Below are 20227 nucleotides of genomic sequence, written 5' to 3' on the forward strand. Positions count from 1 at the left end.
TGTTCACTTGTATAATTTAATTTACTTTTATATGCTCGTTATAAGAGTTTTAAAAGTTAAAATTTTTTTTTTTTAATTTTCAGTAAGATAAAATTTAACGTCGAAAAATGACTATGGACGGAATTAAGACTGAAACTAATAGAAATGGTGCTACTCAACAAGAGTGTGCCGGATGTGGAAAAGCAATAACCGAAAGGTAAATAGTAAATAATTATCACATTAATTAAAAAAATCAATTACTAAAAAATAAAATATTTTCAAATTGAAAGGAAAATCTTCTTAATTTTAGAGGAACATTACATGTAATGGAAAAAATTGTGTAAAAATAAAATTATTTCTTTCATATTGGTAATTTTTTTTTTCTATACAAATAAATAATTTTTTATTTTTCTTTTTTTAGTGAATATATGTAAATTTTTTTTCACAGGTATTTATTAAAAGCGCTAGACATGCTCTGGCACGAAGACTGTTTAAAATGTGGTTGCTGCGATTGCAGACTTGGCGAAGTAGGTTCTACTCTTTATACAAAAGCAAATCTTTTACTATGCAAGCGGGACTATCTCAGGTAAATCAAAAAAAAAAAAAAAAAATCAATTTTTACTATTTAATTAAAAAATTATTGATTTATGATTATTATTTTAATTTTACAAATCCAATATTAGAATATTATTGTGGGAATTGGAAAATAATTTTTAAAATTTTTCCAATTTTTACTATATATAGTTAACAAAATGAAAATATTCTCAATTCAAAAATAAATGATTCTTTAGTATAAATATAGAAATAATTGCTTTGTATTAAATTTAATTCAAAATAAAACTATTCGGTTAGTGTGAATATTTATATTTAAAAAAATATTCTCATATTGAGAATAAATTTCATTTTTCACAATATTAAGTCAATCGAGAAAAAAAATTTTTTTTTTTTTTATTCCTCTTATATTGAATACATTTACCGCGTTGTTCAAACAATCGACAGGGCAAATAAACCGTGTTGAGATTACGAGGTCCCGAGGGAATACGCAGGTGCCATTGTGAACTCGGGAGCCATCGAAACTATGGGCTTTATTAATGGCCCAATATTTGAGGACAATATTACTGTTACCCGAATGTTTATTGGTTCCTGCCACAAGGCATAAGTGTCTACTTCAATTTCACCTCAAGAATCATTGATTCATATATTATATAGAAAATTCGTAGATATATAGTTATTCCAAGAAATATATGTGTGTCAAATATAAATATTATTAACTCAATCAATAATAAAGGCTCTTCATTTTTTTTTTACAGACTTTTTGGAAATACCGGACATTGTGCTGCTTGCAGTAAAGTTATTCCTGCCTTTGAAATGGTTATGAGGGCTAGAACTAATGTTTATCATCTCGAGTGCTTCGCGTGTCAACAATGTAATCACAGGTGAGTTATTTATAACGAAAAAGAAATATATATTCTTAAATTGAGAGGATTTTATACTTTAATATATTTTCATTAGCCTTAGATTTTTTTTTATAATGAATTAAATTCTAATTAAAACTATTCAAAAAAGGTACTATACTCTTATATTGAGAGGAAACTCATGCTTCTATAAATATGGTAATTTCATGCAAAAATGTTTTTTTTTTTTTAATTAATTCAAAAAAAAAATTAATAAACAAAATTGAAATATTTCATTACTCGTTCGCGAAGACTTTTAAATATTTTCCCCAAAGTATTACATTAATAATTTAATTTAAAAATCAGTAATTAAATTACAAAATTATTTTCTATCGAAGGGATTTTTCAATACAAAAAAAAAGAACGAATTAATTAAAAAGAAAAAATAGAAACAAATTTTTTTAATAATATTTCGAAAATGATTAAATTTCTTTACAATTTGTGAATAAATATTGTAAATTTATTGAATAATGAAAATTTGTAGATTAAAATAATTTTTTTTTTTTTTTTTGATTATATGCAAGAGTAAATTTTGAAATATGAAACTTTTAGTCTAATAATCTTATTATTAGTATTAAGCCAAGTCCGTAATTAAACATTCACACCCGTCGGCAGAGTTGCCTATTCCAGTATTCCTCGTAGCAACTCATCCGTATAACAATTTAATTCAAGCCTCCCCTACACCACCACCACCACCCCCCCCCCCCCTCTTCCCCAACCCACGGGCGCACGTCTAACTTTGCAACACTTCGCTTACTTATTCACAACAACCGAGTTAAGCTGAAACTCGTTCGAACCAAGACTTTACTCCAAAATTCCTCGAACCACCGAATCTGTTGGCTCGAGATAATCATGGCTTTTAGAATCCTAAGGTCTTAAGTCATTTAAACGTAATAGCAAATATTTTTTTTTTTTATTTTTTTTTACAGTAAAATATTTTAATTTTTACAATAGAAATTGAAAATTAAAATTTTTTTTTTAAGCTTTGAAGATGTGAGAAAAAATATTCTCAAATAGAGAGGATTTTTTAATACTAGCATTTTCGAAGGAATTTAATAGGAAAGAAAAGAAAAATCATTGCCTCTTATATTGAGAATAATTTTTTTTTTCGTTTAAAGGTTAATTTTTTTTAAATCTGTTGATGTCAAAAATGATAATTGACAAGTGAAGGCGCACACACACACACACAAGACATCTGTGGCGAAAAAATATATATATATATATATACATAGGTAGAGGAAAAGTTTTCAAACTATGCGAACGACGTGCGCGTTGCCTCGAGGGGAATGAAAGTAACGTCAGATGCAAATCATCTCTGCTAATTTCTCGGAAAACTCGTGAATTCGAGGATTGTCTGACGAAACGCAAGTGGAAAGCTTCCTGTGTGTGCACGCGATTATGCGAATTCCCCCCCGGTGTGACGTTTGTTGGATTATACTCTCACTCTGGATTTCCATACTTCCGTTTAGATTTTAAGATCCATACAAATTTCACACGTTTATATTTATAAATTCGTATTTTTTTTGTTTTTTTTTTTTTTGAATATTTATTCATATTAAAAATTATTAAATAAATCTAGAAATTAAATTTTTTTCGAAAAAAAAGCGATTATCTATTATTAATGAACAAATGATAAACAAAAAATTAATTTCATCCTGATTAAAATCGATAAAAACCAGGGCCCGACCAGGGCCTGGTTTGGCCCCAGTTAGGTTCCCTGTTTCAACCAGGTCAAGGCCAAGTTAGCGAATTTCTTCACGGGAAATAACAGTAAAACGAATAAACAACAAATAATTAAGAAATAATAAATAAATTAATAAATTACATTACCGATGTAGAAATTGTGAAAAGGCCCTGGAAGGGCCCAGGTCGGGAAGATTCAAATTCGCATGAAACAGGGAACCCGATCGGGACAATAGAAAATGACCTATTTTAGTCCAATTAAAATCGATTAAAGCCGGGGCCCGACCAGGGCCTGGTTTGAACCCAGTTAGGTTCTCTGTTTCAACCAGGTCAAGGCCAAGTTAGCGAATTTCTTCACGGGTAATAATAATAAAACTAATAAACAGCAAATAATTAAGAAATAATAAATTAATTAATAAATTACAATACCCATGTAGAAATTGTGAAAGGGCCCTGGCAGGGCCCAGGTCGGGAAGCTTCAAAATCGCATAAAACAGGGAACCCGAACGGGACAACAGAAAATGACCTATTTTAGTCCAATTAAAATCAATCAAACCGGGGCCCGACCAGGGCCTGGTTTGGACCCAGTTAGGTTCCCTCTTTCAACCAGGTCAGAGCCAGGTTGGCGAATTTCTGCACGGGTAGTAATAAAAAAAAGTAAAATATCAAAAAAAAAATACTCAAAACTTTTTTATAAAGTAAAAATACTTAACTTATTTTAAAGACAATAAAAAAAAAAAACAATCGAAAAAAATTCTAATTACAATTTTTTTTTTTTGTAAAATAATTGTCATCGGGGAACAAGAAAGTAAGCAAAGAAATTCCTTGGAAAATTTACGAGCTTTTGCCTCATATACAACAAAAAAGAAACTATATGATTAAACAACTCTCAGGTGTTTTATGCTTGGCTCTTTGAAGATTGCGTGACTCAACTGCCACATCCGTTTCCGCCTTTCGGTCAACCACTTGAACCCCTTAAACCAATGTGCGGAGAGTGGTTGTTGGTTGGTGGCCTTATAGGTTTCAACCCATTTCCTTCGACATATATACTCCACGTTTTAATTCCCCGTAATTTTACTCTCGTCACTCTAACCACTTCCTAAATTTAACAACTTGTTAAAAAAAAAAAAAAAATCAACATACATTGAGAGTATATAATGGACAAAGAAAAATAAAACTCTTTACTGAAACATTATTATTATTTATTATTATTATTATTATTATTATTATTATCATTATTATCATTATTATCATTATTATCATTATTATCATTATTATCATTATTATCATTATTATCATTATTATCATTATTATCATTATTATCATTATTATCATTATTATCATTATTATCATTATTATCATTATTATCATTATAACTATTAATATTATTATAAGTGTATGTAAGGTCAATCGACTTGGGGATTAAATTTGATAAAGGTCATTGAAATGCCACAGACATTTGACATTAGCTTACACGAAATATCATACAATCAAAACGTTCAGTCAATGTGTTATTTTTTTTTTTTTTATTCATTCATAAAAAATTTTAAAAAGAAAATTTAATTTTTTTTTTGTTGGATAAATGAAAATATAACTAATTAAAAAATATATATAAAAAAAGAAGTAAAAGATAATTGTAAAAAAAAATTATATCTACTTACTAATTAAATCCGATAAAAAAATGTTTAATATAAATTTTTAAAAAAATTAATAATTAATAATTAATGAAATTTACATTATTTAATCAAATTTAATTTTTTTAATTGAGAGGCTGTAATTAATTTTGCAAGAAGAAATAATTAAATAATTTAAATTTTTATTATCTTTAAAAATTTAATTAAAAAAAATTAGAAAAAAACTAAAAATGAAAAATTTAAATTGATAGACATGAAAAAAGCTCTCACTGATAAAAAAAAACCGTGTGTGTGTATTTTAACTATTTAGACTTTGTGCTTTGTTTTAAACTTTTGTTAACTTTTTAAATTTGTTCAATAAAAAAGTAAAAATTCTCTTTTTTCTTTAAATTATTAAAATAAATTTTATCAAATAAGACTCTTTGTTGTACAATAATTATCGTTTTTTAAGCCTCCTGGGCAAAATTAATTTTCACTCTGATTTTTAATTCTAAAGTTAACTCGTTTTATCAAGTGACGATGGAAAATGAGTTTGGGAGGGAAACTAAGCTTTCTTGACTTATGATCCAAGGCATGAAGTATCGAAACTCAGACCTTTGTCTATGAAAAGCTCACCATTATATTGTCAGGATATATATATACACACACCCCAAACCCCCTTTTCATAAGCAACGCGAGTCGCAGAATTAAGCCTCTTCACGGCATTGTATTGTTTGTACTTGTAAAGCATACCATTGTCAAGTTACGCCACTCTTTAGCTGTATAATAATAATAATAATAATTTTTAAAAATCCAAATGTTTTTTTTAAATTTAATAAAAGGGACCATAAAGGCAAAAAATTTTAGTTTATGTTTAGTGATAGTTTTCGTTTGATTAAACACATAAATTTTTAATTATGTAAATTCAAAATTAGTTTTTTACTGAATATTTCGGATCTAATGAATACATAAACATCAGTTATTTTTTATTAAAATGTATTTTCAATACAAAAATCACAAACATAACCTAAACGTTCAGCTCTAAGCGCCATCTATTGTAGAAATGTGGTACTAAAAGTTGTCCTTGACTCAATCACTTACTGATCGATTAATTCAAAATAAAAAATTTTGCAAATTTAATTGATTTAAAAATAATTTTGTAATATTTTTCGGGGAGGAATTTAAAACAAAGTTTTATTTTCAAAATTCTTTAAATATATATATATATATATATATATATATATATATATATACATTTATAATTTTATTGAAGAATAGAATTTCTCTTAGGAAAGCAAAGTAAAGCAAAGCACAATGTAAAGTCAACTTCGCACTAGGTATTCACACTCAACGGACCCTGATACCGGGGTGGTCGGCCATTTTGTTTCCGGTGTCCCGGGGCTACTTCCGGTCACCGTCACGCAGTCCCAAGCCAACCGAGAGTGCCCCCGAGCGGCGGACTCTTGAGATCTCCTTTCACGATTATATTCAAATTAAATGCAGAGTCTAACCGGTAATATACTGCCACCAATTTAGCAACAACCCCCCGGGGGGTGGTTTACCTTACATCGCACAAGTGTGTGCGCGAAACTGTTCCGGGGAATTGTTTTGTTTGTATATATAACAAATATACACCAAAAAAAATTAAATTAAATTAAATCTCATTCGAAAATTAATTTTACACTTTCCTTTTACTTTAATTATTTAATAAATGGAATTTTTGGAAAAAAAAGTATATTTATTTACACTTGTTGCAAAATTTATTCGAAACAATTGAAAAAGGCAGAAATTTTTCCAGGGCCCAGATTGGGGCCGGATCAGACTGCCCTATTTGGGAATGAAACGCCGCGCCTGATGTGGCCCCGATTAGGAAATACACATTTTTCTGGTCGCCCTGATTTGGTCCTGATCAGGTTTGGCGTTTCATTCCCTACTAGGGCCCAGATTGGGGCCGGATCAGACTGCCCTATTTGGAAATGAAACGCCGCGCCTGATGTGGCCCCGATTAGAAAATACACTTTTTTCTAGTCACCCTGATTTGGTCCTGATCAGGTTTGGCGTTTCATTCCCTACTAGGGCCCTGATAGGGAAATTTCTACAAGGGGAATTATTGATTTTTTTTTAAATCAACAAAAACTTTTTTATAGAATTTAAATTAAGGGTAAATAATATTTTTCTTTGAAGGGTAAAACTGTTATCATTCTCAATTTTATCACACAAAGGTAAATTCTAGTTTTGTAAAACTGGATACATAGCGAGTGGAATTTAAAAAAAAAAACTATATATTTCAAGAGTAAATAATTTTTAGTGGATGGTTTATCACACATTTTTTTTCCTCTCTTTTTTTTTCGTTATTCCACATGTTATTGTATAGCATTATATCGGATTTTGGCACTGATCAATCGTAATGGGATGCAACGAAAGGGCATTCATTTTATAATCGACAAAGCGGTTATTACGATACGCGAGTATCGAATGAAACAGAGAGAGCTTTGAAGAGGGTTCGAGAGGGCATAATGATCAACGAGGAAACGTTAATGGTTGTAGAGTAGAGAGACGAGAGAGGAGAAGAGGGAGAGAGAGAGAGAGAGAGAGAGAGTGACAAAGAGGGGTGGAAGGTCTATCGAAGCGAGTACCAGAGCTGGCAATGCCTGTCTAGGCTATCGGATGACAAAGCAACGCGCGGTTTATGCAACCGAGGCCTCAACGTGTTGGATTATCACTAGTGAAAATGCAACCGAAACCCTCTGTTCAAATGCATCGGCGCTTGAACGCGATACCGACTCACAAAACCGGAAGCGGTCTCAGTCTCGGTTCAGATTTGACGAATCGAAAAATTTCACCTTTTCATTTACTTTCCCAAAAAAAAAAAAAAAATTGCTTAAAATAAACAATACGGAGAAAATTTTACTCCTTTTTGTCAAATAAAATAAAATTACCCACTTTTTTGTATTTTTTTTTTGCCCATGGAAAAATTTTAAACGGGCTCTAACAGGGCTCAAACCGGGCTTCCCTAATTTCGTATAAATAAATTCGGTTGGGTTCACAGAAGAAATTTCAATTAAAATCGATTCAATCCTGGGCACAACCATGGACAACAGTGGCCCCTATCAGCTTCCCTATTTCACCCAGGTCAGCGCCAGATTGGCGAATTTCCACTGAAAAAAAGAGTAATTTTTTTCTACCACAAAATAATATATGAAATAATAAATAATTTATCAATGACAAAATAATATTTTTGCCCGTAGATAAATTTTAAACAGGCTCAAACAGGGCCTACACCGGGCTGCCCTAATTTCGTATAAATAAATCCGGTTGGGGCTACAGAAAAAATTCTATTTCGATTAAAATCGATTCAATCCTGGACCCCACTAGGGACCACTGTGGACACTATCAGCTGCCCTGTTTCACCCAGTTCAGTGCCAGATTGGCAAATTTTCATTGGAGTAAAAATACCGCAGAGGAATTTTTTTCCTACTACAAAATAATAAACGTAATAAAAAATTATGATATAATTTATCTACGAGAAAAGAAAAAGTAAAACCATTTCAAAAATATATATATATCCGTATTATATAATATAGAAATTAATTAAAATTGACAAAATACCAATACATTGTTTTGCAAGGTATTATAATATATATATAGAGGACATGGGATCACACATCGACGTTTTTGGCGCTGACAATACCGCAATGCACAGGTTGCCCTAATAAAACTATGATCGCCGGATAAAACAGTGGCAGTGCATGCTGGTAATTAGCGGTATACATAAATCATTGGCAACGTTGCACGTAAATGCATACACACACGCTAACGTTGAGTTCAGCCCTCGCCTATTACCCTCTCTCTATCTCCCTCATTCTCATTCCCTCAGCCTCTTTTCACCCACCGTTAACCCTTGCCCACTCCAAACTATATACTACATAGTATCCTAGTCATGGCAAACGAGCAGCTATAATGCGCAACGCAAATGTTTCCAACTTAAACCAAGCTGTGCATTCGCAGGCTCTAATCTTCCACTTTCGATTTTTCACCTATTTTATCAACAATACGAAAAAAATTTTCCCTTTCTTTTGGAATAAAAATTTTTTTTTATATAAATTTAGTAGTAATCCTTTACTGATTAAGTAAAATCTGTTTTACCGACTTCTAATCTTTTTTCGATTATTCTAATCTGTTTTACCAACTATTAGAATCTGTTTTACCGATGAATGTTAACTGTTTTACCGATAATTAATAATTTTGACTGATTTTCAGTAAAAAAAATCATTAAGTTGGTTAATATCCAACAGTCTAATATTTTACCGACTAATCGAATCTGTTTTACCTACTTCTAATCTTCTTTCGATTATTCCAATCTGTTTTACCGACTATTATAATCTGTTTTACCGATTAATGTTAACTGTTTTACCGATAATGTAGAATTAATTAATATTTCGACTAGTTTTCAGTACAAAATATTACTGAATTGTTAAATTCCAGGTAGTTCAACCTTTTACCGATTAAGTAAAACTGTTTTACCGATAATTAATCATTTTGGCAGATTTTCAGTAAAAAATATCATTGAATTGGTTAATATCTACCATTCTATTTTTTACCAACTAATCTAATCTGTTTTACCTATTAATCTCAACTGTTTTACCGATAATGGAGAACTAATTAATATTTCGACTGGTTTTCAGTAAAAATAATACTGAATTGTTAAATTTCAGCTAATCTAATCTTTTACCGACTAATCTAATATGTTTTACCGACTATTATAATCTGGTTTTACCAATTAATACCAATTATTTTACCGATAATGGAGAATTAATTAATAATTCCACTGATTTTCAGTAAAAACATCACTGAATTGGTAAATTCCAGCTGGTTTAATATTTTACCGACTAATCTAATCTGTTTTACCGACTTCTAATCTTTTTCTATTATTCTAATCTGTTTTACCGACTATTATAATCTGTTTTACCGATTAATCTTAACTGTTTTACCGATAATACAGAATTAATAAATGATTTTCCCTTGATTTTCAGTAAAAAAAAATGTTAAATTTCAGCTATTTAATCATACAAATTAAAACTTAATTAGCAAATAAAAGCAACCTATTTGAATTTTTTTTTAAATCTTACTAAAAATTACAATTTTTCAATAATAAATTTAATCAACGACCATAATAAAGAGACATTGAAATGAATTATGAAGGTTCATGTGTAATAAGAAGAGCTTAAAGTTTCATTTAATCCATGCGAAGCTTAAGTTAGGTGTAGTCTCTCGACTAAGGAGCCTAAACCGGAGATTATGCCATCACTTTGCATGACAGCACTTCAAAAACCTGAGTGTGGGAGGGGGGGGGTGGCTTTATATACGTAGAGACGCCGGCTATGAATTAATTCTGACATTAAGGGCCATCGCTCGTTGCATGTTGTACACAACCCAAAACCGTTTTATTCTCGTACTTTTCTCTCTCTCTCTCTTTCACTCTCTCACTCTCATTCTGCATTTTTACCTTCGCAATTAATTATACCCCACCGACTATTCAAAACGGTACCCGCGTGTTATTCACATTATGCGGTATTAAATTATGCGTCTCTTAATTAATCCTCGACCGCCGTGAATTATTTGTATCGGGCTCGTATAAACTTTCATTAAAATAATATTGTATGGGATTAATAACAACCGTGTGCACTCTCTATGATTAATGACACCTATTTATTACATCAAAATCAGACTCGTAGCCAAAATCAATTTCGGAGTTAAACAAGCGTATTTGATGTGTGCACAATTATATATTTACCAAAAGAGAAAATATGTAGAGATATATAGAAATAAATATAAATTTATATCAAATCGAGAAAAGTGGGGCGTGACTAATTAGGATTTTTTGGTATAAATAAATATACAATTCAAATGAACAATGATCCCAGACAGCACGGAAACTTGCAGCAACCTTTCCAGCAGCTTGTTGAAATTCTCCTGCAACCTTACGTAGCAAGCTTACAGCAATCTTTCACGGCAAGCTTGCCGCAATCATTCTTAGTATGCTTGCAGCAATCTTGTAGCAATCTTTCATGGCAAGATTGCAGCAACCTTTCCTGGAAAGCTTACAGCAAGCTTTCACGGCAAACTTGCCCTGGGTGGGACATTTCGCTAGCTCAGACAAGCTTGCAGCATGCTTGCGCGGCAAGCTTAACAAGCTTGCACGGTAAGCTTACCGCAAGCTTGCTGCAAGTTTCCGTGATATCTGGGATATTTAAGGCGGTTCAATTAAAATTTTAAAAAAATTTCCAAATTGTAAAATTGAATTCTTTAAAATTTCATTAAATCAATAATTTAATTATCGTTTTATTCGTTGTAAAAAATAATTTATTAGAGAATATGTTAGTGAGAGTTGAAATTTTTTAATTTGAAAATAAAATATTTGTGTTTTACTATTTTAATTTTGTATCAATTAAATTATTTTTGTGTTTATATATTGATGATATATCGATTTACATTTCATTAGAAAACCAATAGAAGGCAAATTTAATTCTCGCTCATGTAGAAATGTATGTTATAAACCAATCAGAGAAAACGTGCTCAATCAGTTGGAGGAAAGTAACCGACAGCTCGAAATTAGCTCGACAGGCTAATTAGTGAGGCATCAGGTTCGATTAAATACACAAATTTAATCGAGCAAACGCAAAATTTAATATGTTGTAGCATTACACAATAATATATATATATATATATATATATATATATATATATATATATATCTGCTAAAATATGTTATCGAAATGTATCACTGTCAAATTTTTTATTTATTACATTTAAAATTTTTAATAAATATGAAATTTATTTTTAAAAAAACAAAATATATTTATTTTTTTTATAAAATTATCAAAAATTGAAAGTGTGTGAAAAATTTTTTGTTTCCTTTTTTCAAATTTGATAAAATAATAATAATAATTAATAAATTAGGTATTGTGGATTTGCTAATTAGTCAGTGACTTGAAAATCGAAAACCGTTAGTAAATTCTATTATATGTTGTAGATGAAACGTGACCCAATACAAATCGGCATTCGTATATATGCTAACAATGCAGGATCGTAACTCGATGACGAACACTGTCATTCCCGTTGTGTAATCATCGTATATAGTCATTCTCATTTCCAACATCCCTTCACATAATCGTAAAATAACACTCGTGAAACCGTCACTGAATTAACTTTTTACAAAAGAAAAAAAAAAAACGTTGTAAGTTTATTCTACATTTGTAAAAAAAAAATTTTTTTTAATTAATACAACAAAACTAATTACCAGTAAAAAAAAAATTGGTAAAATTTAATTAATTCAAAAAAAGTCAAATTGGGTTTAAAAAAAAAAAAATTATAGAGAGTGAAATTAAAAATAGAAATAAAATTTTCAAATCTGAGAATAATAATTAACAATTAAAAAAAGGGAAACTAAATAAAATTCGTAACAATAAAAATTTTAGTATAAAAATTAAATATATATATATATATATATAAGCCGTTTGTAGAATTTATATTTCAATTTACAACCTCGCGTATGAGTAATAAATGAAGAAGTTTGGCGCGCGGAACTCGAAAGCGGTGCTAGTGAACGATAAAATAATAATAACCGTCAACAATGACCATACAAATTGGGCGTTAATTTTTGCCAATAAACAATCGTATGCTCGCAGTAACGAAAAGCAACGCAGCGGATCGAATCATGCGGGGATGGAACGTATGGGTAATACACGGGTAAATAATGGCCGAGAAAGCTCGTAACACAATCGAGGTATGGATAGGCATTGAGGGGAGGAATCCTTTTCTCTCTCTCTCTCTCGGTTAGCCCCGTTGTAAATATCGTAGAATAATAATTTCGGATGGTTATTAGCGATAATAAAATTCCAATTTATCGGCAACGCTCGGGCCTCTAAACTAGCACGATTTATAATCAGGCTACACACTTCGTTGCCATGTCATATGATCGACGATGCGTGGCGTTTATACAAAAATCCCTAACAATAAACACACACACACAGATGAAAATTAACAACTCTCATTCTTCATTAAATCCCCCCCCCCTCTCTACCTCCGATATTCATTTATATGGAAAACACAAACAATATCATTCGATTCAGAATTAATTTAAATTAATCATTCGTTAACGAAAAAAAAAAGAATTTTCTAAAAAATAGAAATGGCATTAAATTTAAAAAAAAAATGCTGGTTAAACAGAAAATTAAAAGGCATTAAAATAAGCTGCAACGCTTATTATACAATTTTGCCTATTTTAATCCATTTTGGTATTAAATTAAGCAAAATGGAATTAAAATAATAAGCGTTGCAGCTTATTTTAATACCTTATAATTTTCTGTGATAAGATTGAAAAAAAGATTTTGATACAGAGATAAAAAAGATTTTCTTTTAAAAATAAAAAAATCAGTGTTAATAACAATTAGAAGGTAATTTTATTTATTATTTAATTTAATTTTATGTAATTGTAAAAAAAAGGTTGGGTCATAAAAAAAAATTATTCTAATCAAACGAAAACAAAAAAAGAAATTATTTATTAAAGTAAATTAAATGTCTGACTATTTATTTACTATTACCACTGGTTTTAGATTTAAATTAGAATGTCTGACAGTAACCCAGTTGTACTACTGATAAAATTGTAAAAAAAATTTAACTAATCTGACTATTTATTTACCTTTACTACTGGTTTTATATTTAAATTATCATGTCTGACTGAAACCCAGTTGTACTACTGATAAAATTAAAAGAAAAAATTAACTAGTATGACTATTTATTTACCTTTACTACTGCTTTTACATTTAATAAATTATGTCTGACTAAAACCAAGTTGTACTACTAATAAAATAAAAGAAAAAAAACTAGTCTGACTATTTATTTACCTTTACTACCGGTTTTACATGTACATAATTAGGTCTGACTGAAACCCACTTGTACTACTAATAAAATTAAACGAAGAAATTAAGTAGTCTGACTATTTATTTACCTTCACTACTGGTTTTATATTTAAATAGTAATGTTTGACTAAAACCAAGTTGTACTACTAATAAAATTAAACGAAAAAATTAACTAGTCGGACTATATATCGACTTTTACTACTGATTTTACATTTAATAAATTATATCTGACTAAAACCAAGTTGTACTACTAATAAAATTACCAGAAAAAATAAAGTAGTCTGTCTATTTATTTACCTTTACCACCTGTTTTATATGTACATAATTAGGTCTGACTGAAATCCACTTGTACTACTGATAAAATTAAACAAAAAAATTAACTAGACTGACTATTTATTTACCTTCACTACTGGTTTTATATTTAAATAATTATGTCTGATTGAAACCCACTTGTACTACTGATAAAATTAAACGAAAATATTAACTATTTTGACTATATATCTACTTTTACTACTGATTTCACATATAATAAATTATGTCTGACTAAAATCCACATGTACTACTGAAATAGAAAAAAACATTTATTCTTTTTTGCACTAAATTTATTTTGATGCAAAAATAATTAATAAAAAAAATGAGTATTAGTTGTAAAATTGATCATAAAATAATCAACTCTTATCAATTACCTAGCTAAATAAATAAATAAAAAATAAATAAATGAAATAAATAAATAAAATATATAAATAAACAAATTAAAAAAAAATAATAAAATTGATAAACAAAGAAATAATTCCTAAAGAAAATTATAAATAATCTCAATTATTCATAAAATATATCTAAAATTCATATTAAAATTGATATTATCAAAAATTTCATATCAAATGTTTTTCTTGGATTATATATAGGTCATATATTTATCATATATGCCAGAAGAAAAATTCCGAATCGAAAGATTGTCGAATAATAAAAAAAGATACGAAATCTAGATAACAAAGCCATAAATTTTCCCCCGTTAAAAATGAATCGAAATTTCCTGTCTTATGTATATATATATATATATATGTATATCGATCGACGGTAGATGCATTTCTGATTCGCTTGGATTCTCCATTTAGAATACGTGAGTAATGCCTGTAGGTTATCTTTTCACCTCGGGCCTCATAACTCGAGAAAATCCTCTCCTTGTCTACACGGCGAGTCTCGAGACATTTTAACGAACTAAACGAACAACTTTATACTAGCTCATACTCTCCCCTCGGTAAGACTATTCTCTTTTTCCACTCCTACCACTCAAAGGGTTTTTTTTTTTTTTTTTGGTCTTATCGTTGGAAAGTTAAGTGGAAGAAAATGCCTCTGCTTAAAAGAATGTTCAAGTGGCACCATGCTAAAAGTTGAAATTGATGCACTGGACGAACCAAGGCTTTGCAAGAGTTGAAGTTACCCTCTCTTTTTGATATCTTCCTTTTTCCCCTCTTCTTTCTCCTCCTTTTTTTCCTTATAAAATATAGTCTTTCTTTCTTTTTCCAAAAAAAAAAAAAAAATCGTGTATTATATCGACACGAATGCGATATCGATTTGAAGGTAGAACTCGCTACGTGGACTAACTTTCCAAGTCGATTTATGAAAGAAATATGTTGCAAGGAACTTGTATGTATGCTTTACTTTTCCTTTTATATACTCTTATTTTATCCTTGATGCTTTCACGTGTAATGTCGTCGAACCTGCTCTTTATTTAGATCATACACGAGTCATTATTTATCGATATCACGAGTAGTTGAACTTTTTCAACTTTCCTTTCATATTTTAGAAGGTCTAGGGAGAAAATTGTCAGTGAACTCTGTAGAGTATGAAAATTCGTTATGCAGAAAGCAATGAACTCATGAAATTTAAATATTAGTTACATTTATGAAAATGGTTTTAAAAAAAAGTTTTATTCTTTTAAAGAATTCTAAATGTTTACAAATTCATAGTTTTTATTTTAATTTTTTTTTTTATATATTTAAGGTGAAAAAAAGTAAATTAACTGATTAATATTGTTCGCCAGTATTGGCCCAGTATTCGCCCTAGTTTGTAATATAATACTGCAAATTGATATATTTTGTTTTCCAAAATTAGTCTAATATTTGTTCATGTTTGATGATCAATATTCCAGAAAATAATTAATTATTCCTGGTACCCACGATTGGCCCAATATTCACCCTAGTTTGGTATATAATACTGAAAATTAATTAATACATTTTTTCATTCAAAATTAGCCTGATATTCGCCAATGTTTCATAGGCAATATTTCATTTAATAATCGACTAGCAGTGGTACCCACGATAGGCCCAGTATTTGCCCAAGTTTACATATAAATAAATTGATGGATTCGAAAATATTCACAGCAAAAGTTAATTTAATATTCCCTCTACTTTAGCAGCAACTATTAGTAAATTAACGTCAAATATTAACATTAGTAACCAACATTAAGCCATTTTTTGCCCATGATTGATGGAAATGATAGCCGGAGATTACAATGTTAACAAATTAATTGCAGCCTTTTATACCAATTTTGGGTGAATATAATACAAATTTATTCCGGACAATATTTAACATTTTCTTACAGTATTGAATACCAAACTAGGGTGAATATTGGTTGAATCTTGTAAACTATATTTAATAAAATAATAACAGAATTTCTTACCAAACTTGGGGGAATAATGGCTAATGTTTGTGAAATAATTTCAGTATATTCAAAGTAGATTAAATATTGGTAAAATCATGGATAACAAATTTTAATCAAATAATTGCAATAAAAACAAACTTGGGCAAATACTGGCGCAATCTTGGGTACCAGTATTAATCACTAATTTGCAAAATCAAACTTAGGAAAATATTGAATCAATATCAGGTACCAATATCTATTAATTACAGAATTTCCAAACCCGGGTAAATGTTGGTTCAATCCTGGGTAATGGTTAATTGTTAATAATTGCAGCAATTTGGACAAATAGTCGCTGTTAATTATGACTACCATACTCGGAGACAAATCTAGACTACCAATAATGCAAAATTTTTCTATAATCTAAAAATAAAATTCAAAACTCAATTGGAAACAATATCAATGAAATTCACAGATGGCATTTAATGCAAATAATTTGTGTATCTGTTTGTGAGACAGTAATATTCACAGTGGTGAGTCTCGACGACTCTCTCATGACACATTGGCGTCTGAGTTACACAATATCTGTAACAGACACTCGGTTTCTCGTCTAACAGAAGCAGGCGGTTAGATATAATATCTCTTGTCACGTCTGACGTCACTTTGGTGCTTCTAGTATTCATAGTTTGTATAATACCAAACTATATATGTATATAGCATATATATATATAGTACATTGTACCAGTGAATTTCCATCCTACATATACAACCCCCTCTTTTCATGCATTCTGTCACGAAAACATTCTGACGCGGGTTATTAAGTTTCCTAAATACAACCATGGACAATATTCTCATCCCTTTTATTCCTTTGACCCCCTTTTCATTCTAAATCAATACCTTTTATGACGGACCATTATTGTCAAGTGTTTCTACAATGGAAATCATAATCTCAACTTTTCATTTTTTTATGCTTATTGTTTTATTTTCTTTTTTTTTTCAAAAGAAAAAGTGTCATAAAGTAAAAATAAAATTCTCAACTTTAATAAAAAAAAAAAAAAAGAAAAGGCTCAAAACTTTTCCAGTAAAACATTTTTTATGAGAAATATCAAGCCTGCAAAAAAAAATTGCATAATATTGTAAATAAAAATTACAAAAAGAAAAATCCAAGGTTTTCGCAAGGAAAGTTATGAAAGTGTCGAGCATCAAATAAGATAAAAACAAAACGAAAAAAAAAAAGATGCGATAAAAAGAGCGTGATATTCGTTTTTGCAATGACGTTCTCGTTAAGAACGTCGACGAAGTCGTTTTCGAGTTTTGCACAGCTCATCAGGAAGACCTTACGATGCCCAGGGGCTAGTCTTTCTGGTTGCCCTTTCTCCATCCAAGTTGTGAAGGGTAGATTCAAACTCCCAAGGGTGAAATGGCTCATTCCAACGCACTTATCCGGCGCACGCCGTAGATAACTATAGATTAATGGGGCTCAGAAACTCAAGCAGAAGAAGAAATCCATATAAGAGAAAGTCTCATATACACACATATACCTCATGAGGGCAACGGCGTCTTTACTGATTTATCGTTTATTGAGAAATATGGCGATCTCTTTCGTATATTTGCTCTCACAGATTAACCCCCTTCTCTCTTGAACCTATCATACAAAAATCTTCATCCATTTTCAACTTCTGTTCATCTCTTTCTTTTTATTTTTTTTTTCCTTTTTTTTTTCCTTCTCTCATTCTTTCATTTTTAACATTTTGTCTCTTAATGGAATGAATCTCTTTCGATGCAGAAGAAAAACACGCAGACTGCGTGGAGGGTTACGATGATTCGTCGATTGCCAATAAATTTCCTCTGAAAGACCCTCGATTACAGTAAAAGAGATGATCAGAGTTTCGTCTGTTTTTCTCCCTGATTGGAGTCATATTTGATTTTCACAATTTTCATATATATTCCCTTCGACTAAAATCGATTTTATTTTAAAATAATTTTATAAAGAAAAATTTGATTCATTTATAAATATTAATGATATTTTAAATATTTTAAATTGTTGAATAATTGCTTCAAATTGGTAACCATGATTGGCCCAGTATTGAGCCAGTTTTGCTACCGAATTAAGATTTAAAATCGACAGCCAAGATTTGACCAGTATCCCCCCTAGTTTGGTATTTAATATTTCTAATTAATATTTCTCTCCACTATTAAATCGATATTCGATCAAAATGATCCACGTTTGAGCCAGTATTCGCCCAAGTTATGATTAAAAAATATTCTCAGACTACGTTAGTATAATATTTAGAATACTTTGCTAGAAAATATGATAGTTAATTCATTAACATATTAGTAACCAAGATTGGGCCGGTTTTCTCCCGAGGATTGATAATCAAACTAGGGTGAACATTGGTACAATCCTGGGTATAAATTTATTTTCCCCTCTGGCGAATATTGGACTGTTTTTCAATACTCTTCACAATTGGGAACTATACTTCAATGTTAACAAATTACTGCCTTAGCAAACAAACTAGGTCGAATAGTGGTTCAAAGTTGGCTGCCAATTTTTACAAATTACTTGCAATAAACAAAATTTTGAGGTGAATATCAAACAAACTCGACAATATTTATCACTGCCATATTGAATACCAAACTAGGGTGAATATTGGTCGAATCCTGGGAAATTTATTTTCCCCTCGGGCGAATATTGGAATGTTTTTCAATACTCTACACAATTGGTAACTATACTTCAATGTTAACAAATTACTGCCTTAGCAAACAAACTAGGTCGAATAGTGGTTCAAAGCTGGCTGCCAATGTAAACCAATTAATTGCAATAAACAAAATTTTGAGGTGAATATCAAACAAATTTCGCGACAATATTTATCAATGCCGTAGTGAATACCAAACTAGGGTGAAAATTGGTACAATCCTGGGTATTAATTTATTTTCCCCTCGGGCGAATATTAGAATGTTTTTCAGTAATCTATACAATTGGCATTTATACTTTAATGTTAACCAATTACTGCCTTAGCAAACAAACCAGGTCGAATAGTGGTTCAAAGCTGGCTGCCAATTTTAACCAATTAATTGCAATAAACAAAATTTTAGGTGAATATCAAACAAACTCGACAATATTTATCAATGCCGTAGTCAATACCAAACTAGGGTGAACATTGGTACAATCCTGGGTATTAATTTATTTTCCCCTCGGGCGCATAATGGAATGTTTTTCAATACTATACACAATTGGCAACTATTCTTCAATGTTAACCAATTACTGCCTTAGCAAACAAACTAGGTCGAATAGTGGTTTAAAGCTGGCTGCCAATTTTAACCAATTAATTGCAATAAACAAAATTTGAGGTGAATATCAAACAAATTTCTCGACAATATTTATTATTGCCATATTGAATACCAAACTAGGGTGAATATTGGTCGAATCCTGGATCAAAGTAAAGTTAGATTAAAAAATAATTTTTCACACGAAAATCAAAAGGTTATAATCATAATAAACAACTAAAACACAATCTTGTAGCAAAGTTTTGACACACTATCAAGAATACAGAGAATTGAAGGAACAGTTGTGAAAGGATTAGATCGTCTAAATCCGGCTTGAGAAATGATATTCGTATTCAAACTGTTGAGTATTTCCGGTCCAAGGCAATAGTAAAGGACCGGAAGTAAAGTGAGAAACTCAGTTATTTCGAGATAAAGTTAGAAGCAAATGCAAAAGACAATATATATATATACATTATGGATAAGAAGACACACTAAAGGGTGAAATTATCTATATACAGAGAAGTCCTTTAAATTTTCGTTAAGGTCCGATTTTAGGCAACCACCCACGGGATAGTGTTGGCGTGATAATGCGGCTTTTCCTTCGCAACTCCACCCCTCTATTCCCGTTTCTAACAAGAGTATAGGTCCAAGTTTTCCTAGCTTGGCTTT

The 20227-nt window shown here is 30.3% G+C and overlaps 1 protein-coding gene across 2 annotated transcripts in view; it reads left to right on the forward strand.

Annotated features, from left to right (window-relative positions):
* The window catches only part of LOC127287853 (LIM domain only protein 3-like), a 110950-nt gene that overhangs the window by 69478 nt on the left and 21245 nt on the right, over nt 1-20227 (forward strand). For both annotated transcript variants that reach the window (XM_051314975.1, XM_051314976.1), the window contains exons 2-4: nt 84-196; nt 428-565; nt 1290-1415. In XM_051314975.1, coding sequence (XP_051170932.1) covers nt 108-196; nt 428-565; nt 1290-1415 — 353 coding nt within the window. In that variant the 5' untranslated portion in view covers nt 84-107. The remainder of the gene's footprint in view (nt 1-83; nt 197-427; nt 566-1289; nt 1416-20227) is intronic.

This window comes from Leptopilina boulardi, unplaced genomic scaffold, assembly GCF_019393585.1.
Source record: "Leptopilina boulardi isolate dan_hultmark-lab unplaced genomic scaffold, ZJU_Lbou_2.1 LbouV2_376, whole genome shotgun sequence".
Lineage (NCBI taxonomy): Eukaryota > Metazoa > Arthropoda > Insecta > Hymenoptera > Figitidae > Leptopilina > Leptopilina boulardi.